Source organism: Streptopelia decaocto (genome assembly GCF_964273445.1).
Source record: "Streptopelia decaocto genome assembly, chromosome: Z".
NCBI lineage: Eukaryota > Metazoa > Chordata > Aves > Columbiformes > Columbidae > Streptopelia > Streptopelia decaocto.
Window position 1 is genome coordinate 19,541,748 of NC_138657.1, and position 25,525 is coordinate 19,567,272.

Here is a 25,525-nt window from a genome sequence, read left to right on the forward strand (position 1 = left end):
ACAAGTATAAATCGGTCATGTTTTAATAAAAAACTGTAATACTTACAATAACAGAATTACACCAAAAAAAAACAAGTGTACAATGAACACAGCTTTATGAACACTTAAAAGTGCACGCACAGTAAACAGTTAATGAAGTTATTTGAAAGGTAGGCCACAACTCAGTGATCGGTGAAATGTAGTTTACTCTTCAAGGAATCAGTCTTCTGAGTCAGAACACAAAGACAGCAGTAGCTTACACACCTGAGCACCCCCCTGTTGGCAGGGAAGACCTCAGAATTTAAGAAGTACTATGAGTTCCTCTCCCAAAACAAATAGCTTCCTCTCCTCCTCCCCACAAATTCAGGCCTAGGCACTCTTGTTCAGAGACAACTGCCAGAGTTTTCAAGGTAAGATGCCCAAAGACCACATTCTCATCCTTTGAGGTTAACAGAGCCTTGGATGCACAGAACTTCTCAAAATCACGGCTGCTTTTGCAAAGTACTCTCTCTTTAAACATCCATGTATTTTAGAGCCTATAGTCTCCCAAGTACTGTATTGTTGTAAAAATGTATGAAAAATGTAATTTATTAAAATAAAGCACATGGTCTGAGCTTATTTTTCCATGCTAACTTATCTTTTAAAATCACACTTACTCAGAAAAGCACACCGGAAAGTCTTCAAGTGTAAAGGGCTCCTTCCACCTCAGGGGGAAGGATTAAAAGCCTAACCCCAAACCCAGCAGTATGCTCAAAACTTAAACTGTTTGGTGGTTTTAACTGCCAGAACAACCAGATTCACCACTGTAGTTCACTGAAGTCATGCTGCCTCATGCCAGTTTCAGTTGAAAATCCCAGGATCCACATAAGGATATGCAAGAAAGTCCCCCAGTTTATTGCCTTCTGCATCATAATGGAGCATCCGAAAACAAACGTCACAGAAGAAACAAGGATCCTCTGGTGCCAGACTGTCTTCGTTGGTTACCCACCTGCAGGTTACAAAACACAAGCGTTTTCCATATGAGTCCAACACATTTCTGACATGCACCTCAACATTCTACTTAGAGTTGGGGATGGCAGAAACAAACATCAGTAATAATGTTATACTGACCAGGTACTACCCATATTGCATATCTCCCACCCCAGGCATACAGCTCTTTTCCAAAATCCACACCCAGTGCCAATTCCAGCTACTATTGTATACTCATACAGCAGCACTTCCTGAGGAACACCTCAAACCCGCATAGCTGGCACAGTGCCTAACCAAAAACAAACAAACAAAAACCCCCCAACCAAACAAAAGACCCCATAACCCCAAATAAAGAAAACAAAACAAAACCAAACCAGGAATCTTCTGTCCACCCTATGGCCATTTAAGTCACAAAAGATAAATCTGTTTCCCCTTAAGGTAAGAAACTGTAATACAGAGCAGACACGTGACTGACCCAAACTAGTCCGAGTAATAACCAAATCCATTTACAAGTCTAAAAGAAGGGCCTGGATAATGCAGGCAAGACAAGGAGAGGATTGCTGCACACTCCAGTAAGCACTGAAGTTAACATGAACACAGCTGCCAGTACAAGGAGGGCCTGCCGTGACACCAAGCAATTAATTTATGGTAGTACTCAGAGACCATGACAGCTCAAGGCCTCTAGTGATTAAAGATGCTATCTGCACAGATTAGAACATGCAGGACAGCCAGTCAAAGCAGCTCTGCTAACCATGGTTTAGCATCTCCCCACTTAAGCTTAGTGCTTAATCCTGGTTTTAATTTAATGCATTTACATCACCTCTGGTAATGCCCACCCCATCCCATCTTTCCCCCATATTGACCCTTTGGCTCCACCTCCCCTTATGGCCAAATGCTCTGCAGATTATAGCCACTTGTGAAGGCAACCTGGGGGCTCTGCTAGGAACACTGGGATGGGCTCCCGTCATGAGGGGAATTGGCTGTTTGCCTGATGCCAGGGAAGTCTAAGGCCAAAGTAGCAAGATAACAAGGACACAGCTGCTGCATCAAACTGAGGTTGAGAGTAGAAGCTGCCCTGGGGGGAAAAAGGGCATCAGGTGTTCTTGTGAATAAATCACTCATACCTATAAAATCAGGGAGACTAGCTTAGCCTGTAGAACTCCTTTAGAGACATTTCTACTGCCTCTATTGAAAGGCTTTCCCACGTCTAAGTAAATAGCACTAGAGTGTATAAACAGCACTGAATTCACATTCTGCTCTCTTAATGGTGGAAAATACGTGCATCACAAAACACTCCTTCAAGTACAGCTGCACAGCACAGAAGTTTCAGGTAGAGGCCAGGATTTTACCTGTGAGGAATACTACATGCCTTTTAAAAATCTCTAGATTTTAACTTAAAGTCGGACAGATCCATACTTACTTCTGCTTACATGCTAGATTTAATTAAAGCTCTACGTGACTTGGGGCAAACGAATTTGAATCATATATCTTGTCATGGGGAAAAATGCAGCATTATCCCCCAAAAGTAAGATTTTAAAAAGTGATTTATTGAGAGCTGAGCTCTATGTATACAAAAGCACCTGAGCCAAATAATTAACCTCTTTATCATTTCAGTTCTTTCAATCCTTCAAATCACCATCTCCAAATGAACGCTATGTATTGGAGGCCTTTTCCTGGGTAGGGAGAGAACAACTGCCTGGAGAGTAACACCTGAGAACACTTGCATGAGGAATATTCACACTTCTTATCAAATACATACAGAGCTTTAATTTCTTTTTTTTCTTTTTAAGTTAGTAGCAATACGTAGAAAGACTTACTTAAGAAGACAACTTAGAAGGATTGAGAGTGTAGCGTACCTGGCTGTATACATTTTGCACACAAAGCATTTTCTGGTACATAACCAGTGTTTCTTAATTAGCACGGGATAAAGGTTCTTGTCCAGGCAGTCATCATGATGAATGAGCCTTGAGGGAAATAAATAGGTACATGAAACACAATAAAGATGCAGCAACATGGGAATTCATCTGAACATAAGCATGGACACTGAAGATAAAGCATTATTTAAATTCCTGTGTAAGCTGATTAGACTTCTGCTTAGCATTTTTTAACACAGATGAAGACCTGGATATAGACTGCGAGTTGCACTGCCCATGGATTTTATGGTCAGGAGTAAATCCAGTTTCTTTAATAATTCAAGTTTCTTCAGACCATCTACTTTAGATGATCTTTTCAAAGCTTTTATCTCCTTTATAGACTAACAGGCAAAACATCACAAGGTGAATGTTCAGACGCCTATAACCCTGAGATCATCTACTTGCAACATCTATGCCCTTCATTGGGTTGTATTTCTCTTGGGAGGCACCGTTTACTAACAATGCTTAGGTAAATCAGGCTTCTGGGAACTGAAAATAATCTGTCACACACTCAGCAGACAATCAGAGGAGTGCTCTCTTTACCCGTTATGCACTGTGCAGAGTATACACAATAGGAAGAGCATTTTCAAATACATGGCAGATAAAACTAACACGAGAGGCAATGTAGCCCCCCGATGAACAAGGTGGGTGCCCTGGTGACAGAAGATACAGAGAAGGCAGAGTTACTGAATGCCTTCTTTGTCTCTGTCTACTCTGCCGGAAGCTGTCCTGAGGAGCCCTGTACCCCTGAGGCCCCAGAGGAAGTCAGGACAATGGAGGAGTTCGCCTCGGTTGATGCGGACTGGGTTAGGGAGCAATTAGGCAATCTGGACATCCATAAATCCGTGAGTCTGAATGGGATGCATCTGCAGGTGCTGAGGGAGCTGGCTGAGGTCATTGCTGGACCACTCTCCATCATCTTTGGCAAGTCTTGGAGAACGGGAGAGGTGCCGGAGGACTGGAGGAAAGCAAATGTCACTCCAGTCTTCAAAAAGGGCAAGAAGGAGGACCCGGGTAACTATAGACGGGTCAGCCTCACCTCCATCCCTGGAAAGGTCATGGAACAACTTACCCTTGGTGCCATCTCAAGGCATATCAAGGATAAGAAGGTCATTAGGGGCAGTCAACATGGCTTCACCAAGGAGAAGTTGTGCTTGACCAACCTCATTGACTTTTATGAGGACATAACAAGGTGGATAGATGATGGCAGAGCAGTGGATGTGGTCTATCTTGATTTCAGTAAGGCATTTGATGCAGTCTCCCACAGCATCCTCATAGCTAAACTGAGGGAGTGCGGTCTGGAGGATCAGGTAGTGAGGTGGACTGTGAACTGGCTGAAGGAAAGAAGCCAGAGAGTCATGGTCAACAGGGTAGAGTCTAGTTGGAGGCCTGTATCTAGTGGAGTGCCTCAAGGGTCAGTACTGAATACATTATTCAATATATTCATTAGTGACTTGGATGAGGGAATAGAGTGCACTGCCAGCAAGTTTGCTGATGACACCAAGCTGGGAGGAGTGGCTGACAAGCCAGAAGGCTGTGCTGCCATCCAGAGAGACCTGGACAGGCTGGAGAGTTGGGCAGGGAAAAATTTAATGAAATATAACAAGGGCAAGTGTAGAGTCTTGCATCTGGGCAGGAACAACCCCAGGTTCCAGTATAAATTAGGGAATGACTTATTAGAGAGCAGCGCAGGGGAAAGGGACCTGCGGGTCCTGGTGGACAGCAGGATGACCATGAGCCAGCACTGTGCCCTTGTGGCCAGGAAGGCCAATGGCATCCTGGGGTGTATTAGAAGGGGGGTGGTTAGTAGATCGAGAGAGGTTCTCCTTCCCCTCCACTCTGCCCTGGTGAGACTGCACATGGAATATTGTGTCCAGTTCTGGGCCCCTCAGTTCAAAAAGGACAGGGAACTGCTGGAGAGAGTCCAGCACAGAACAACAAAGATGATTCAGGGAGCAGAACATCTCCCTTATGAGGAAAGGCTGAGGGAGCTGGGTCTCTTTAGCTTGGAGAAGAGGAGACTGAGGGGTGACCTTATTCATGCTACAAATATATAAAGGGTGAGTGCCATGAGGATGGAGCCAGGCTCTTCTCAGTGACAACCAATGGTAGGGCAAGGGGCAATGGGTTCAAACTGGAACACAAGAGGTTCCACTTAAATTTGAGAAGAAACATCTTCTCAGTGAAGGTAACAGAACACTGGAACAGGCTGCCCAGGGAGGCTGTGGAGTCTCCTTCTCTGGAGACATTCCAAACCCGCCTGGACACATTCCTGTGTAACCTCATCTAAGTGTTCCTACTCTGGCAGGGGGATTGGACTGGATGATCTTTTGAGGTCCCTTCCAATCCCTAACATTCTGTGATTCTGTGATACTACTGTTGATGTGGTTCCCACCTCATAGCCACTGTCACCTCCTCCTTCTCTCCTTGGCCTATCCACCTCAGCCCACTATTTCCACTGCTCTGTTCCCTTTTCAGTTCCCACCCCTTAGCACTAAGTCTAAACTAACATGTCCAACTGACTCCAGCCAGAGCCATTAACAGCTTTCTGCTCCCTGATGCTCCACAATCAGTATGTAAATCTGCCACATGCTAGCTCTGCATAGAAAGGGCTTTCCATCACGAGTGCCATTCCTCCCATACCAGCCATGCCATGCTAGTTAGAAAGAAGTCTTTTAATGCAGACAAATTACTCAAAAACAAACATGCAAGGGAGATTACTTACCTTATATCTGTGATTATAACGATGTGCTCACAATTCCCTTGGTGGCAGAAAAGGTATGGAAAGCCAATTTTGAGAGACAAATCATTAAATGTGTAATCCTCCATTTTAACAGACTGAAGATTTCCATAGCCTCTATCATGAGATTCTGACCACTCAATAACTGTTCTGAAAACAGAAACGTCATCAGGATACTAATGCTATAAACTGTGAATGTACAGAAAATGAAGGCCCTGGGGAACATGCAAAAAACTCACTGGGATACAGTTAAAAAGATGGAAATCAAAAGAGCTTACAATATTTTACAGTAATTTATGGTAATTTCACAGCAATACTACAACCTCACAGAACTGTGCACAGTTCCTGTGGAACACCTGCCTTTAAATCCCCACCAGGTAGCTTCTGCAGGAGTTCTAGTCAGAGTGTATGCTCCCGATGACCAGGTCAGGTTGTTTGCAACACAGCACTTCTCAAGCATTCCAATAATTCAAGTCACCAGCAGGTCATTTTTGCTGCCTTGGTCAATAACTCACTTTAAGGTATTAAAAAGCTTTTTTTGTTGTTTGTGCCAAGAAAAAACACAAAGCTGACAAGTGCACGGCTACATTTCCAAAATTTAGCACCAGAAGGGCACTGGCCACTGTTGCAACTATTTCTTGGCATTTCAGCACACTCCTACATACAAGGCATTTTACTTCTACAAACTGAGTATGTTGTCACAGGCTCTTCCATGAAGATTGTTGTGGCTCATGGACAGAAAGATAAGGAGCAAAATTAAATTAATTTATACAAAGTCACACCATGTCCAGAATAACAAGAACAAGGGTCCAAACTCACAGCTCTTCCATACCACCCATTTTATCATCTTGATTCCCTAAACCTCACTAGAGCGTCAGCAAGCCCATACTTCCTTAAAATAAACTACTATGTACAGCTTAAATGGATAGGACTTGTGTTCAACCAGTGTGAGCTATAGTTCCAAACAAGAGACACCTGAGACTCTTGGCAATGTCATCTCAGATTTCCTAGCAGTCACACAGTCCCCTCGTTGACGTTACCATTAAGGCATTCAGCATGTTTTCAAGACTGGGCAGAAAAACTGACTTTCACACAGCTGAGCTTGTTGTCTTTCTGACCCATCTTCTACCTCACAGGCAAGTCTTTTGCTGGTCATCACAACTACAGAGGGCACTTAAACAGCCAGTACGGACTGGCATCTGTCACCTTCCACAGACATCCCATCCCAAAAGAGCAAAACAAGATTTGTGAAGAAAAAAAATTGATTAATTCCCCTTTCTGAAGGGAAGTAAGCAGAAGGATTAAGTAGACCAAGAAAATTTAAACCTCTATGTAAAAATCAATTCAACATGAAAATATAGGATGAAAAGTCGATTCTAGCTTCACACACAAGACATTCCAGCCTTAAACAAAATACAATAAATTTCCTGTCCCTTAAGGTTTTCTTTAGTCAATGTCTGCAAATACTGTACCTGCTCAGATCTCTGCACTCTGGGTATCTTCTATCATTATAAAAGATGCCTTCAAAATAAAAGAAAGCAGATTTGTAGAGATCCTGAGAAAGAAAGAGAAGTAAGTTTGCATTAGTGTTATGAGAGCTTAAACACCTTAATCAATAACATGTCAAAAATCAAGCACTTTACATATGTAAATTATATTAGGAGACCTCATTCTACAAGTTTCTAAGAAAAGCTTGCACTGGTTTTAGATACTGATGTGACAACAAGGCTTACATGACTGCCAGCTATGCAGTTGCTCTGCTGACACTATTCTCAAGCCTTTATAGGACATTTTAGTGCTCTTCTTTTATTACTATCCACATCATAGCAGTTACGGATTTATACAAAAACACAGAACAAGAACAGAAGCGTCATTGCACAAATCGCACAAATTAAGCAACTGCACAGTACTGACTTGATAATATTTTTTAAAAAATCTACAAGATGTACTGGGTTGACACTGGCTGGGTGCCAGACCCTCCATCCAGTTGCCCTCTAACAGGATGGGGAAAGAAAATAACATGGACAAGCTCACTGGTTGAAGTAAAGGCAGTTTAATGAAAAAAGCACAGGCCACATGCAAAAGCAAAGCAAAAGGAGGAGATTTATTCTCTATTTGCCATCAGCAGGCAATGTCCAACCACTTCCTGGTAAGCAGGCCTCAGCATGCATAGTGGTTGCTCTGGAAGACAAATGGCTTAACTATGAATGGTCCCCTACTCCTTTCCTCCAGCTCTTATTGCTGAGCACAACGTCGCATGACATGGGACATGGTCAGCTTGGGTCAGCTGCCCATGCTATGTTCCCTCCCCATCTCTTGCCCACCCGCAGCCCACTGGCCTTGAGGGGACCTGCAGAGACAACCATGAGGCTGTGCAAGCACTGTTCAGCAACAGCCAAAACACTGGGTGTTATCAACCCTGTGTAGCCAAAACCCCAAAGTGCGCACTACATGGGCTGCTGTAAGGAAAGTTCACTCCATCGCGGACAGACCCAGTACCCCTGGTCAGGACATACCACTAGATACTTTTTGCTGAAATTACACAGAATTATTGCAGTCCTGTCCCCTACACAAACATACACAACAGCCACATGGCAGCAGTCCCTGGACACATCTATGTAAAAAAAGACATACATACTATTTCGGAAGGTCCAATCACCCCACTTCTAGGGGTTCAGAAGAAAATCTAGCATCCTTCAAAATTCCCCGTTATTATCAAGTTTGTCACACGTAGATAGGCCATGTGTACCAGTTTTCTCCATCCAAAATAATGAACAACTTACAGCGCTCATATGGCATTCACCAGTGCAAAAGTCATCAAATTCCCCATCATCTCAAGAAGCTGATCTAACCCATAAGCTTCTCTCACACTAACAAATTCTGAAGCAGGACTACAGAACTATGTAGGTAAAATCACATCCATCCATAAAAAGCATCTCCCTCTGAAGGAACAAAACAAGTAAGAACAGGAAAATATCTTGCACAATTAAGTATCATTTTGTTTATCTATCCAGACTGCTTGCACAACAACATTCATAGAGCCATTTTTTCCTAAAACTAAAAATTAAGAGACATATTTTTCTTAGCACAGTTGTTTGGATTTAGTTTGAGAACAATAAGGTAGCACCTTGGAATAGAATTAATGGTTTTCTTCAAGTAACTTTGCGGTGTTTTTGAGTTGGAATGAAGAGAATGTAAGAGCTTACTGTTATCTTAGCTGTTGTCTGATTTTATATTTGATTTTATATACATTAGTAGTAGTATATTATTTTTATTTTGTTATTTCATTAAACTATTTTTATCTCAATCCACAAGTTTCTCCCCTCTCAATTCTCTCCCCTACTTGGGGGTGGGGGAACGGGGAGTAAGCAAGCAGCTATTGTGGTTGCTAGCTGAGGTTAAACCACAACAAAATGTCATTTAACATCTAAGACAGGGGTAATTGTTTAGCTAAGGCATACATCTGCGTCCCATCATTTCCATCTTCTGTTTTTGCTGTCAAAACAGCCATCATATAAACAATCAGCTTCAGCAGAGAAATGACCAGGGAAGCTTGTGCTTTTTTATCCATTTAACTTTTTAACTTACATTGTGCTCTTCCAGGTTCTTTCTGGTATATAAGAGAGTGCTGGTTTGGTTTGTGCTATAATCCCCTACAGACCAATGCCAGACGGTGGTGTACATTATCAAACTGATCACCACACATGTACAGGGCTTAAGAAACAGTTACAGGAAGCAGGAGCCAGGCTTCTGCAGTGGACATTGAAGCAGGGACTCACAAGCAGCAAGGAAACACATAATCTAGGTACTATATTACATTTTGCTCAAGAAAAATAATAGCAAAACCAAAACAAAACAAATCACCTTTGTTGTAAGAGCGATACAGCTAACATGCATGTCTGTCCTGGGCTGGGGAAGACAGGTCAGCTGCCTTGCACAAGATCCATCACTGGAAGCGAGAGGCTGAGCGACACAGACTAAACCCTTTCGAACCACTCCAGAGTGGAACACTTCAGTACTGACTGCTGCCTGGGGAGCCATTCTGCATATGCTACACATGCAACTGTGCACAGCTATACCACATACAAATGACGCTAAGATACACTGTATACACATACAGTTGACCTGTAAGTTACAGCACACAGTTTTTTTCCAGATTTTCAATGGTACCTTGAAAAAATGCAGTGTTTCATCGCCTTCCAGAAAAAAGAAACGTTCATTTGCAGTTATACACTGGCATTCAGGCATTGTACAAAATCTACTTCAACCTTGTACTTTCTTCAAGTATGTAGAAAACTGCAAGGAATCCTTCCTTCATTCATTCATGGGCCTTAAAAGCATTTTGATAAAGTATGTCTCCAATATACATCAATACAGTTTCATTACAGTGAAGTGGTCCCAACCTGTACACCTCTAATTAAACTGTGTGCCAGCTCTCAGACAAGTAAAGGTTAAATTTATTCATCAACAGACAGATGTGCAGGCAGCTCAGAAGGTAATGACTGGGGAAGGTAACCTCAAGGAGTTTGGTTCCTTTCCATGATTAAGATGGTGACAGGCTCACTTCAACTGCATATTAATGAAATATAACAAGGGCATGTGTAGAGTTTTACATCTGGGCAGGAACAACCTCAGGTTCCAGTACAAGTTGGAGAATGACCTGTCAGAGAGCAGTGTAGGGGAAAGGGACCTGGGGGTCCTGGTGGATAGCAGGATGACCATGAGCCAGCACTGTGCCCTTGTGGCCAGGAAGGCCCATGGCATCTTGGGATGTATTAGAAGTGGGGTGGTTAGTAGGTCAAGAGAGGTTCTCCTTCCCCTCTACTTTGCCCTGGTGAGACCACACCTGGAATATTGTGTCCAGTTGTGGCCCCTCAGTTCCAGAAGAACAGGGAACTGCTGGAGAGAGTCCAGTGCAGAGCCATGAGGATGATTAAGGGAGTGGAGCACCTCCCTTATGATGAAAGGCTGAGGGAGCTGGGTCTCTTTAGCTTGGAGGAGACTGAGGGGTGACCTCATTAATGTTTACAAATATGTAAAGGGGGAGTGTCATAAGGATGGAGCCAGGCTCTTCTCAGTGACAACCAATGATAGGACAAGAGGCAATGGGTACAAACTGGAACACAGGAGGTTCCACTTATATTTGAGAAGAAACTTCTTCACAGTGAGCGTGACAGAACACTGGAACAGGCTGCCCAGGGGGGTTGTGGAGTCTCCTTCTCTGGAGACATTCAAAACCCGCCTGGACACATTCCTGTGTAGCCTCATCTAGGTGCTCCTGCTCTGGCAGGGGGATTGGACTGGATGATCTTTTGAGGTCCCTTCCAATCCCTAATATTCTGTGATTCTGTGTAACCTGGGAGTTGCTCACTGCTTATTTAATCACAGAATCCTGATAGCTTTTTACAAGTCTGTCAGGAGGCAACCTATGACCTGCAAAAACTTAGAGTGTAAAAAACAAAAAGGCAGAGAAACAGCGGAAGACAAGAAGTGAACATGAATTATTTTACAAGCTGAGTACAGAGGCATAAGCAGATTAAATAAGAATCAAACAGGAAAACTGTGGACGACTAGGCACTCTGGATCCCCAGACCAGTCTTGTGTCTCTTATTAACAGTGAATGAATATTTATTTGTGCCCAGAGGTCTCTTTGAGCTATTAACTCAAAGGTGTCAAAAGACAGGAAATGCAGCCACTGGGGCCAGAGATGGGATTCATGACTGGAGATCACCTGCACAAAGGCACAGCTGTAGAAATGTGTTTTGCCTTCAGACAATTTGTTTCAGTTCTGTTAACTGTTACCCTCCCTGGCTCTTCAACCACCAAGTGTAAATACTGCCATGCTCTGGCAACTCCCTACCAATTTTTGTGGATCACAGCAGTTCTGAGTTAGCCTGGTCTAAACTTCAGAAAACAGCTGTCTGTCACAGTGAACAGAAGGACAAGGGAGCCACTGTTAGAAACTTCTTGGTAATTTGAGTCAGGTCTTCCCTGATTAATGCTGGCCAGAGGTATGACTCAGACATTCCTTCCTAATAGACTTTATATTACCTTTAAGTGTTCAAGGAGGGATGCCCTATCATGTTTCTCCAAGGAATCCCAATAGTAGCAGTTACAACATAAAAGATCCAGAATCCTTGTTAAACATATCTGTATCTGTGGAACAAAAATACTTCAATATTGCCCAGTTCTTTTAAATATCCCTGATGCTGGTTTGACTGAGGTGTTTATGAAAAAAAAAAAAAAAAAGAGCAAACAAAAAAAAGGCACAGAATGGAATAGAATATTCCAGTTGGAGGGGACCTCCAGCTGCCTGACAAGTTCAGAGCTGACCAAAAGTTAGAGCATGTTATTAAAAGCATTGTCCAAATACATTTTAAACACTGACAGGCTTGAAGCATCAAACGCCTCTCTAGGAGGCCTGTTACAGTGTTTGACCATCCTCTTGGTAAATAAACGGTTCTTAATGTTCAGTATAAAACTTCATTGGTGCAGCTTTGAACCATTCCCACATATCCTATCACTGGATCGCAGGGAGAGGAGTTCAGCACTTCCCTCTCCGTTTCCCCTCCTCAGGAAGCTTCTGAGGCCAAGGAGGTTGCTCCTCAGCCTCCTTTTCTCCAAAGCAGACAAATCTAAAGTTGTTAGCCACTCCTCACAGGACATTCCTTCTAGCCTTCTCACCAGCTTTGTTGCCCTCCTCTGCATGCATTTGAGGACCTTCCCATTCTTCTTGAATTGTGGGACCCAGAACTGCACACAGCACTCAAGGTGGGGCTGCGCCAATGCTGAATACAGAGGGATAATCCCCTTTTTTGGCTGGCTGTGTTTGACACACCCCAGGATGGGGTTTGCCCTCCTGGCTGCCCGCACAGGCAAAGAATAACACCACAAATCTCAAAAGTAGCAGGAATGAAAGAGAAGTTAGGCCTATTTAAATGCAAAAAAAAAAAAAAAAATCCAAAAAGTCTCTCTGCATCAACTGACAAGCTACACTTGTTTACTTAACCAAGGAGAAAAGCAACGTGATCCTCTCACTCAGCCTGTGTACTCAAACTTCAAGAGAAGTGAAAGCTGGCATCAACAGCTAACTTACTTACATAGTCTCTTTCCTGCAGGCTCTCAAGAGTATCATTCTGATTTAAATCAGTCTCCAAGATCTTTAAATTACTTAGAAATTATTTCCTCTATTTGGAAAAAGCTAACATACCTCTGGCAGGTCATGGTGCCACTTGCTTCCTAGACTAAAAGGAAGAAAATCCTATCCCACCAATTGCTAATTACCTGTTTGCTAAAGCAACACGCAAATTTTATTGTGAAGACTTACCACACACTGAGCCTACACTTCAATGCAAGCTGTAAATTCACAATCATGCTTGAGGAAAACAAACATAATGAATGCACCCCACTCATTAACAGCTCCTGCTGAGAGGCTAGGCATAGTGGCATGCACTTACCTTGGGGAAATTATTGATGTGAGGAAGCCTAAACCTCAGCCCTGCTGAGGCCATGACAGCCCCACATGACTCCTCCGCATGCCCAGGAGGAGAGTCTCAGAACTAACCAGCTAGTGCTTTACTTGACACTAGTAGAAAGACTCTTCCACTTACTTTACATAAATGAAAAGACTAGTACCTGGCATGTCTTTCTGTCTCCTTAAAGAATAAAGTGCTGTCTTTTACTATTATATTTATAAATATACAATGTCCTCTGGTTTCTTGCAGATTGTGTATGATATATTATTTTATTTATATTATACTGCTGATACATCATACTATTAATCTATAATACTGGCAGAACAGCTGGCGCCCAAGGTTGATAGTCAGTGGAACAAAGTCTAGTTCGAGGCCAGTAACCAACGGAGTACCTCAGGGTTCAATACAGGATGCAGCCCTGTTCAAGATCTCCATTAATAATCTGGATATTGAGGCAGAGTGTGCCCTCAGAAAGTTTACAGATTACACAAAACTGGGAGGAGTAGCTGATATTCCAGATGATTGAGCTGCCATCCAGAGGGATCCTGACAGGCTGGAGAAATGGGCTGACAGGAACCTCATCAAGTTCAACAAGGAGAAATGCAAGGTCCTGCAACTGGGGAGGAGAACCCCCACACACCAATATATGTTGGGTGCCCCTCAGCTGGAAAGCAGCTTGGTAGAAAAGGACCTGGGGGTCCTGGTGGACACCAACTTGAACATAAGCCACCACAGTGCCCTTCCAGCAAAAAAGGGTAATGGTGTCCTGGGCTCCATTACAGAATCATAGAATCACAGAATGTTAGGGATTGGAAGGGACCTCAAAAGATCATCTAGTCCAATCTCCCTGCCGAAGCATTACACAAAGCATTGCCAGCAGGTCGAGGGAGGTGGTCCTTATCCTGTACTCAGCACTTGTGAGGCCACACCTGAAGTCTTGTGTTCAGTTCTGGGCTTCTCAGTATGAAGAGACATAGACATACCGGTGAGAGAGTCTCACAAGGGCCATGAAGATGAAGGCACTAGGGCATCTCTTCTAGGATAGGTGGCTGAGAGAACCAGGACTCTTCAGTCTGGAGAAGGATCAGAGAGGATTTTACTAACATAGACAAATACCTCTAGATAGAACAGAGAGAGGCTCTCTTCATTGGTGCCTGGTGACAGGACCAGAGGCAACGGGCACAAACTGAAACACAAAGCTTCCTTCTGAACATCAGGAAGCACTTTTCCCTGTGAGGGTGACGAAGCACTGGCACAGGTTGCCCAGAGACAGAGAGACATCTAAAAGCTGTGTAAACATGGTTCTGGGCAACCTGCTCTAGGTGAACCTGCTTAACCAAGGAAGTCAGACCAGGTGACCTCCAGAGGTGCCTTCCAACCTGAACCATTCTGTGATATGATATATATGTAACATATTATCAAAATAATGTAATTTCAGTGTTTTCAAATAGAGTACATTTTCTTTGACCCCTTTTGCACATCCCCAGTGACCACAAGGAAATTGTGCAAGAGCAAAATAATATAAATTCCTACTTCTCATTAGCACCCAGTTGCAAACACCAAAGCATGTAAGTCAAAAGAGGGATCATCTACATTTAGCTATTACCTCTGATGTTTTAGAATACAGATCAAAGTAAAGTCAGTCAACAGGGATACATTTATGCAAGAATCCACTGCCAGTGATACTATTTTCTAGTGGTAACATTAATGACGTTTTTCTTGACATGGCACAAACCAGGCAGAACCCATCCAGCCTGATCTAGTGCTGAACACAATGAAGCAAAACTCTGCCTCCTTCTTCCCTGTATGTTTTTAAAGCTCCTACACATGCAGGGCTTTCCAAATAGAAGGCTTTACCTTGCTGATGTGCTCTGGTGCTTGATCTGGCTGACTGCTGAACTCACCACCTATCTGGAGGTCACTGACACAGGAAATTGAGTCTCTCAGCTCGGTGAGCTTCTGGCTTCCCAGTACAAGTACTGTCTGGTAGGGTTTGTGATCTTTATGCTATGAAGAAAAAAGTATACAAGCTTCAAACAAAAATCACTTGTCAGCATCAGTACTGCTCTTCAGTTGACAGCTTGAGATCATAAACAGCAGCATATGGTGCATTCCCTGTCTGTACAAGATCTTGCATCTTGCCTCAGCCTCTCCTAAGGCTGCCATTTATTAGTTTTATTCAGAAACTCAAAATTCACATTCCCCAAAGGAAAGTGCAGGAAACACAGAAAGTCTGAGGATACTAATCCCAAATCTAGGAAAAGTACTGTAGTTTTCAGGTATTTAGTCTCAGATTTTGAGCTTTCTGTGAAATCAATTAACTGCTGAGTAATTATTGTAAAGATTACCTTCTGTAAACCACTGGCAGAATGAAAGCCAGAAAAAGCCTTAAGAAGTTACCACAGTTGAAGGGTTTACCACATTCCCTCAGTGAATTCACTGACTTTAACTGCTTGGGAATGCAAGATTTTACCTGAGGAGGGATCACAATGCAACCAACCTTCTGAAATATGACAGGATAAAATATGTTCAGAGTTAAAAGTAGTTCTCCCTCCTCAACCTGATCTGTTGGATTGTCTGGCCTCTTTCCAACTGCATGGGACTCCTGGAAAAATAAAGACACATATATTATATTAGCAATCACTTATGTATCAAAGCCCCTGGATAAAAGTCTGAGAAACACTGTTCTAATTGTAACTAATTTTTGACTGTGTAGTCTTCTGAATTGATAAAAGCCTACTTCCTCCAAGATGGAAAGGTGAGAAGCTGCTGTAATTACTGATTTCAATCATTTTCCTTCATTCCTCAGCTATGGAGAAGCTGAGATACTTCCAGCAATTACGAGACAGCTGGCTACTCCTCGGCTACTGAGGGGGCCTGCATAAAGGACTTAGCGCCTGCTGCCACTCTACCCCCATGGAACCCAGCTGCTACCAACTTCCATCATTTAATGCTCTGAAACACTTTTAAAATGCTTTCACATGTAAAAGGGGATCGCACCTTCCAGCTTGAGAAAGACTGACCTAGAAACTAGCCACAGGAAAAAGTATATCAAAACAAAAATTGGTGCAACACCGTCTCTTATGAGGGAAATTTGACATAGCTGGAGGTCTCAAGATCTTCAAAATCCAAACCAAAAATCCAGCACTGCCCTTGCCACACCACCATGTTTTTGAAAAAAAGTGAAAGCATTTCCACGTTTACACTCTACTTTGTGTTTAATACATAGCCCAGCAGTGAGTATGAGGGAGGGCACTTTCCTGTGGCAGTCATTTCCCTCCTTCTTCAACAAATCAAGAGAGAATATTGACAGCACAAATACTTCCCACCAGCATGAAGTGTTCTTCAGATTTAATAACAGGAGTATGTATGCTATGAAACTTCAGTTCAGAGATACTTATGCTCTGTCCTTGCATCTCTCTTTTTCTCATTTCTTATTGTGCTCATCCTGTTCTAGGATACCGTGTTCACAACCAGCTCTGACACACAAACCAGTTACCATAGCTTGTTTAAAGGATGCAGTAACTGACCATGTGCTCATTCTTCAAAAACAGGGATAAGACACCACTCATTAAAACCCTTTATGAAGACTTTTATTGCAAATATTTTCTCAGATACATGCCCTGTGCTAAGAGCCCAACAAAGTTACTGCATCTCAGCTGATGCATGATATTTAGATCATGTGCCTATCTCTGGACAGTTGAAACAAGATCACTCATGACATACCAGAAAATTTAAGGGGAAAAAATTGTTTAATAGTCACAAGTGAGACTCCTTCCTCATTACACCTCTAACCCTAATTTGTACGGTAGTTCAGAGCTTGCTTGTTCAAGCCATGGACTCCAGCACTGTGAAGTTTAAGAAGTTTTCCTTTTTAGGACTTTGATGGTTGTGAAGAAATCTTTAAAAAAGAGGTACTAATAATAGTTAAAAGAATTCCAAGATAGCTTTTGAGGAGCTGATCACTACACTCCTGGTTCCCAACAGCTCAGAATGACTGAGAAACTTGTGCTACAAAGCTCAGAATTAGAAAGTTACTGCCATCATGGTCCTACTGTCTTCCTCTTTCAGCCCTACAGAAACTAGATCACAATCATTTCTACATTAAAGCTCAGATTCTAATACAGGACTCCAGAAGCAAAAACATTATTCATTCTGTCTAGCTCTACAATAAGTTCACATAATGCTCAGTACACTTGATCCCCTACACAATGCTTTAGTAGCAACAAAATAGAAGCAGTCATACAGTGTTAATAAGCTGTAATTCCTCCTTACCATATTCAGTACTAACAGACCACAAGAGCAGAGGTTTATGTTCTATCTTTACAAAATGTCTGTAATCATTACCTGCAAACTCATATCTGTAAACGTTTATAGTGTACAGAGATTCACAGCAATGAGAAAACAAAACAGAAGTTGAATTCTGCTTGTGCGGAATTGTCACAAGATGACATGCAACTTACCATCTCATAAGCAAGAGTTTCTTGTCTGCAAGCCCGATCCACAATAATTGTTTCTTCTCTCTTCTCTAATGCCTTTTTTCTAATTCTGAAGGGCAGGAACACAGTAAAAAATTTCATTCAGTAACTTCCATGCAGAATCTCTAGGTATATTTTTAAACAACATAAGCTACTACAGTACAGCTTTCAAAGAGCAGGATTCATGGCTTAGTATTACAGATCAACTTAAAACACTCTTGTCTCTGAACTCCCATAAAATCTGATAGCAAACAGGTCAGTTTGTAGACTTCAGCTTGTGTTTTTCTTTTGCCTTATGTGCCAATAACAGTTTGTTTGCGTGGATTCAGATAGAGAGGTACCTGGCTACAACTTCAGTACTTGTACTTTGGCCGTTACAGAGTGACTGTGGGTTACCAGAGGTAAGAGCTACAGATTTATTTCACAAGGCTTCAGAGAAACCTCCTGCACATGACTGTGAGAAGTCCCCTGCACACTCCAAATTCAGGTGCTAAAGCAGAAGTACCTAGGTCAAGAAATCCTAAGTCCTTCCAATAAGAAAAATCAAATATTCTGCATATCTGAATAATAAATTCCTAATAACACTCAAGCAGAAGGCTCCCACCAATTACCCTATCATAAGCTGATGTTTCTGCATTATGAACATTTCTGGACACTGCTTCAGAAAGTACACCATTGCCTAGAAAGAGAACAAGAAGCTAGCCATGGCTTTGTGCTTGCTTTGCACCTCCCTTCCCCCCGCCTGGTTCAGGGTGCTGTGAGTGCACCATAATGACGTACTGAAGAGTTAGCAGACTGCTATCTTCAGGAATAACATCTGGGTCCTCTTCTTTATCTGAAGACATTAACATGCCAATGCTAGAACAAAGAAAATAATTATTATACATTTTTTCAGACTTACTTCATTACACAAATCAGTTAAATGATTCTTAAAAGGACCAAAGACACCAAAATGTGAACAAACAAGACATAGCTTTTGCAACCTAAATCAGGGCAAAAAGGCAGTATGGTTGTTAAGATAAAGAACCAAAAGACACAGAGTCCTGGAGTTTATATCTGGCTTTCACAGAGATTTGGTAAATTTTATCTTCATTTTGCCTTCTGCTTAAGGGACCGCAGATGCCTAGAGAAGTTTAGCAAGCCCTGTTCAAAATATGCGTCCAATACTTTTTATAAATTAAAAATGTCAACTGACTTTTTCAAATCTCATCCACATACTCTGATTTTCTGATGATATATGGAGAGATAGATCCAACCAAAAGGAATCATCAACCTCAACCTATAGGGTAAGACTCACTCTCAGGTACAAACGTGGGCAAGCTACCACATTTATGCAAGCTGTCATTGCTGTATTAAGGCATTAAATTACGCCACATTTCTTCCAGTGGGAATAAGACAACACTTCTGTCTGAAGTGATAAGTCCACTCTTCATTGTATCCTTCCTTCCATCCTCAAACCCTTTTCACCCTCACCCTTCTTGTGTTTGCACAGAATCCAAAATATAGCTAACCATAGTCTTCTGCTGCAGTGCAAACCATTGCAGGATGTGAGAAGGAAAAGTGGAACTGATTTGGCTGCAGCAATGATTTAAACTAATCATACAAACATTAGGTTTTCATAACATAAATGATTATGGAATTTCTCTTAAAACATGCCACAAAAAAATTAAGTTTTTGGGGTACCATATCTGCTTCCTTGCCACAGTTCTGGAAGATAAGGTTCCCCAACACCATTCCACAAACAGACTAAATGATCCATCCAGAGGCTTCAGACAAGACACTAAAATAGTATCAATTACCTTTTTAGAAACATACAGAATAATGCTGATTCAAAGATGGTAATATTTTTGTATTCATCACAAAAGAATTTTATCCAACTCCACAAACAGCCTGAGAAAATATTATTTAAAACAGAGAAGTATCCTCTGCTTTGTATCAGACTTGACCTCTTTAGTCTCTCTACTGTTTGCAGACTATATAAAGGCAGGGCTTATACCACTCCTTAAGTTGCAGTTTGAATCCCAGCAAACTCTTGTGCAAACCCATCCCTTTATGGGACAAACAAACCATTGAAGTCCAGGAAAAATTTTTTGAGTGTACCATTTATTTTCAATATAATTGATTATTTGATCATATTCTTTTTCACTATAATTTTATAATGTTCCCCATGTCAACAATTACAAGCTAGGTAATACTATCACTGCAGTAATGAATAAGCCATTAAAGTGGAAGTGCAGAGGTATACACAGTAATCGAGAAATAGAAATCTGGAATCAACTGGTAGCAGCTGACAATAAGCAAAAGTCAGATAAAAAATTTTGGTTTGGGGCAGATGGTCTAGTTCTGATGACCCAATAAAGTCATCCTGTACTGAAGATAATATAAATTTACTATTGTTTAGTTATTTTCTTACCATCCAGCAATACACAGAGTTTTAACCTTCCTTCCTTCCTTACAGGTTTCATCTCAAACAGAAAATGGTTCCTTTTATCAAAGGGGATTCCCTCAGGAGCACCACTTTAAAAGAAACTATGCAGCAACTAGTTACAACCTCTTGGAAACAGAATCAACCTTACCCTTAGATTCCCACTTGCTGAAGTGGATGCAGAGTCTTTATCAAGTGCATGAGCCTTTATCAAGTGCAGACTGAACCACTGCTGTGTGTACTAATTTAATTTAAAGGAGTAGAACAGCACTTTGAAAAACACAGAATAAACTTTAGCCTTTCAGATGGGGTTGTTCTCCCTTGAGGCTAGATTAGTGTTATGAACAGTCTACCTAATGAACTAATGTATAGCCCCTGACAGTCAAAGTAACTTACAATTGACCCTTCTGTGGAACTGACATGCTACCAGCATGAACAGACTATTTATCTACATCTTCCTGCACACGGATCAGTGACTACATTCACCAAAAAGCCCCTAATCACTTGAAGACCTGCCATTTTGAAGAAACTACTGCGTATTTTGGTCTTTAGACACCACATAGGTTATCTGCAGGATTTGAAAATGTATATTACCTACTACTGTGAAGTTCCATCTTGCATCAAAGGTGACAGTTTCACATTTCCCTTCTATGCATACGTATGATGTCAGCTCTCACCAACACCACTTGTGTTTCCCTTCCCTCCCACAGCCAGGGATCTTTGGCTGTGGTATTCACACCATACCCACTAATCACCTGCTGCAGGAAGAAAAACGTAACGTTCCCCAGAAAGGAACTCCAAGCAGACATGGTGTAAAATAGCTGGCATATAAGCTGCTTCCCCTTTTTCATTGCAGGACAGAAAGGCAACCAGCAGAAACAGAAACTGCCACTGAATCCAACAAGTTCTGTGGACCCTTGTAAGCCCAGATACTGCCATTTCTCACTCCTGAAAAGTCAGAAACCTCAGTTTGTAAAGGATTACTACACACAGAGCACCTTTTTCAGTATTTTGAATCAGTATAAAAATTAATTACCTATGTCATTGTATCACATGCACTGAAGCCTTGAAAAGCCTTGCTATATGGCCTTTTTACAGAGGCCATGCTGGAGCTCCTCCTGCATAACTTCACTTCAGCCAGCCAAACCACATCACTAATATGTGGTCCATGGTCCTGAGAAAATCAGGCTTTACAAATGGAAAGTATATGCTAATCCCTCAAGAAATTAAGGCTAAGTAGTCAATGTCATACACCTAACAGATGAAAGTGCAGGCAATACAAAGTCTGCACCAGGCACACCTCACTACTGACAGCTACAAGCATGGGATCACACTGTGTCCCCACACAGAACACTCCCTGCATGCAATACAAATACACTCAGTACACTCAGTTATGGCAGAGAGGAAAACACTGGCCATACTGTTTAATGCATGCTGATATGAACTGTAGGAGAACGACAAGGAACAACAAGTGTTATATGAAATTCATGTCCCCAGGCAAGATATTTTAAGGTGGCTAGAAAAAAAAAGGCCAAAGGCAAGTCTATGGAAATAGTCTATCAGTGAAACCTTTACTAACCATGATTTTACTTTCCTCAAAACATTCTGACAGCATAGCGAGCTTTCTCAGTTGTAGAAATTAGAAGATGCTTTAGTATTTTGCCTGATATTTTCATAGGAAGATGATACAGTGTTTATATGCCCCTTTACATAGCATATATTTAAAGGGCAGGACTTTCATCACCTTTGAGACACTAATACTACAAGACGCTAAATACTAATACGTTAAGACGCTAATGCTAGCTTAATGCAGCTTTATAACACGTCCCTAGAGATATTAACACCTACCCCTTCTAATAAACCAAGAAGGTGAATTAGGGCTGAAGTGGAATAATGTACCTGTAAGCCTCACCTCCCTTTACTTATGTAAAATTCACATTGACTCGAGTCTTAGCCTGTTCTACATGCACACAACAAATCACTCTGAAGGCAAAATAGGGTAACATAACTTATCACGTCTCAGTTGCTGAAGACACCAATAATGAATCCCAAGGTAAACCTCTTTGCTCACCACTAAGGCATTTGAACAAACCTTAAAACTTTACCCTCTCAACACCTTGGTTATTTAAGAGAACTACTGATGCAATCTCCTAGCTAAGGTGTAAACCTTACACTTGTTTAAAATCTGATGAAAACCCAAGTGATCTTTATGATGATTGTCTGCATACAACTTTAGCAGTATGCAAAGCATTCTTACTGAGATGCATTCTGAGATGCACATTATACCATTTCTCCTCACCAGAAGACTGTAGATCATCAAGAATACTTACACACTATGTCACTATAGTCTAGAAAAAGATTTAACCATTAATATTTAAAAACTTCATCCTGAGTCCATGAAAGGTTGTCTTAACCTATTACTATTTTAAGAATAGATATAGGAGGACTATCTACATCTTCCCATCTCTCTTCTACCTAGAGAAAACCTCCTTAACTTGCCAGAAGTTCCATATAAATAGTTCACAGTCAGAAAAATCTAGTTTTATATTCAAGATGTGTTCACTTCAGCACCTAGAAAAATACATTTATACCAGTAATAAACGTGACACCAAGACACCATAGAACACATCTTGGTGCAGTCCAGTGTTTTCAGCTCTTCTCAAGGGAGAAATACAAACAGCTGAGAGCAGGCAAGTGAAAGTGTTCAGAGGTAGCGATTTGAGGTTGGCCAACAACAAGGGCAGACTCAAGAGGCTAGGACTATTTAATTTAAAAGCAAAAGCACATGGGGATTAGCGACTGGGATTTCCAGCCTGCACAGGGGAAAGGTCACACCAGGATGCATAGATTTATCTTCATTCTCCTGCAAAGCCAACAGGCAGCTGTTGGATGATCTGTTCTCTCGCCTGCATAGACTGACTGCTCCTTTCTTCTTCTGCAAACCTCTTCCCTACACAGCACCACTTTCCATAGTACACTCAGAGGCAAATACACAGCACTGCTCTGTGACGCCAGCAAGCGCAGACAGCAGTTGAAATGTGGCAGTCATAGATTGAAGAAAGCTGAAAGGAGAAGCAGCAGAACGAATGAAGGGAAAAATAAACAAAGCATAGAAAAACAGCTTGGAGTTCAAGTGAAATTAGTCACAGGCTCCAGCAAAAGGATCACTGCAGAGAATAAGCCACTGCATAGGAGCAACCAGAGACTACATCTGCCCTGGGAAAGCTTAAAGAATAATTCCCATAGTTGCTGCTACATGAGAATACATGAACTGTTTTTAATATTAACATCAGCCTCTATATTCACTAAGCCTAGTAATGGCAAAAAATTATCCTAGTTACCAGAACTATGACAGCTGACATAAAGCATTGTTTGAGGTAAGCTAGCATTACAAAAAGCAAGAACGCCTGACAAATTTCTCCTTTGTTGGCCAGGCAAGACATAATTCAGTAAGTGCTGATTTCCTACTGATCAAAAATGCCCCCACAAATCTGGATTTCTGAATGGCTTACTAAGTTCTCACCATTGCACACAGCACTCACACAAGTATATTTTGGCTCAGGCATCGAACTCTGTGGTCCTGGGCTCCTATTCTCTGTTTGTTCCTTGCCTTTTACTAAAGCAACAAATGTTCCTACATCTTTCTCCTTCCTTGGAGACACCATCACCATTTAAACAAACAACAATTATCAAATCAACTCCAGTTTCTCTCAAATAATGTTGCTTACATTTTTGCTGTCATATTATCCCTGTAATCTGGGGCATAACTCTGAAAACATTTAGAAGGACATGCTCATGAACAACACTGTATCTTGCACACAGAGCACTGAAGGAAAAGCCAAGAGCTCAATATATAGTGCAGTTCTAGCTACATTCACAGAATTCTGTTTTCTGCATCGCTTTTGAGACTATGTTCATTCTATTCAGAACATGAAAATGAACAATCTCCATTTTGCATTTGAAATACCTCATAAATACTTCTTCGCCTTTGAGAAAGCAATAACTGAAGGACAGAACCTGCAAAAAGCTACACAGATATCAACAGAACTCTGCTCTGCCTTCCCTACTGCTGAGCTACAGACAAATCATCAACTGTGATGCCTTCTGCAGGAATTACTGCCTGAAATCAGGCCTTTGTCTACAGGAGATGATTCCCACTACTCATGTGACCTGAAAGCCTTCCAGATTTAGTATGTTAGAGCCTGCTGCTTTGACCCCCATATGGTTCCCTTCCTCTTTCAACATTACTTTGCAATTCACTGGTCTACAAATATGAACGAAGTTACAACTGCAAAATATGTCAATGTTTGTTCTTTCCCAGCCCTAGTGCAACCTAGGCTGCTTGGGCAAACAGCACTCTCCCCTGCACAAAAAAGCACTTGCACAGCTTTGACTTCACCACCAGCCCTGACAAAAACAGCAAAGGACTCAGACAAGCTCAACAGTTAATTAATTTTGCCAGTCACCAGAACTCATCTAAATGACACCTAGCCTTGTTCTCCAAATAGCATATGCCTTTCATTTTGCAACTGGGGTCTTCTAAAACCATGGACACATTCAGATTCTTTAGGTTTTACCTAGTGAGCAATATGTTGCTAAGTATTTACTTTACTTGTTAAGCGCTTAACTGTTTGTTTGTTCACGAGTTCAAGGCCATAACATAAAGTTTCCTCCACCAGTGGAACAACATCCTGCAGAAACAAAACATTTTCCTTCTCTGCTTCATATTTAACCATGAGAGAAAAAACAAAGGCGGGACAGGCCGGGAAGGACTGTTCAGAAGTGCTTTTGCCCGGGTAACCCCTCGCCTGGCTTGAAGTGGTGCAGCATCTCAGCGACAGCACCTACTGTCCCTGGCCCGGGGCGGTGCAGGCACCGAGTGAGGCCCGACCCTTCGTGCCAAATCTCCGCGAGTGAGAGCCGGTGGTTCCAGCCGCGCCTCGGCCGGAGCACCGTGAGGGCAGCCGCCCGCGGGCCCCGGCCCGCACGCCGCCGTGCGGCTCCGGCAGGACCCCGTGCTCTCAGCGGGGCTCCGCGGGCCGCTCTCCCCGCTCCCACCTGCACACGGCCCGCAGCTCCGCCGCCGTCTCCGCCGCGCAGCCCAGCTCCGCCGCCACGGCCGCCTCCGCGTCGGCCGCCGCCTCCACTGCCAGCGAGAGGTCCGGCGGCCCCAGGTGCTGCCGCCAGCCGCGGCCCAGGGCGCCCACGCGGAAGGCGCGAGTGTACACCTCCGCCGCCTCGTAGTCGGGCGCAGCCTCGGCCGCCGCCATGGCCGCCGGGCCCGTGCGCGGCCCGCTGGGGCCTGTAGTCCGCCGCCACGACCGTTAACGGCCGCCGCGCAAACGCGTCACGGCCGCCTGAGGCTCCGCGACCCTGTGGGCGGGCTCTCCCGCGGCGGGGCTCTAAAGGAGGGTGTCCGAGGGTTGCCTAGGACATTGGCAGCCGCCCTTCGCTGTCTGGAGCTCCGTCGGTGCCTGCTGGGTGACCAGGGGGGAGGAGGGGCGGGAGGGCCACCACAGGAAGCGGCGCGGCCTGGGAGGCGAAGG

The 25,525-nt window shown here is 42.7% G+C and overlaps 1 protein-coding gene across 1 annotated transcript; it reads right to left on the reverse strand.

The window, feature by feature from the left end:
- Window positions 1–25,525, reverse strand: SNAPC3 (small nuclear RNA activating complex polypeptide 3). The gene is made up of 9 exons (XM_082075188.1): window positions 25,038–25,525; window positions 18,335–18,412; window positions 17,540–17,624; window positions 15,577–15,681; window positions 14,934–15,083; window positions 7,074–7,156; window positions 5,587–5,751; window positions 2,805–2,912; window positions 1–967 (listed from the first exon to the last, which is right to left on the reverse strand). Exons 1-9 carry the CDS (start codon window positions 25,247–25,249, stop codon window positions 820–822), a joined length of 1,134 nt encoding a protein of 377 aa, XP_081931314.1. The 5' UTR covers window positions 25,250–25,525; the 3' UTR covers window positions 1–819.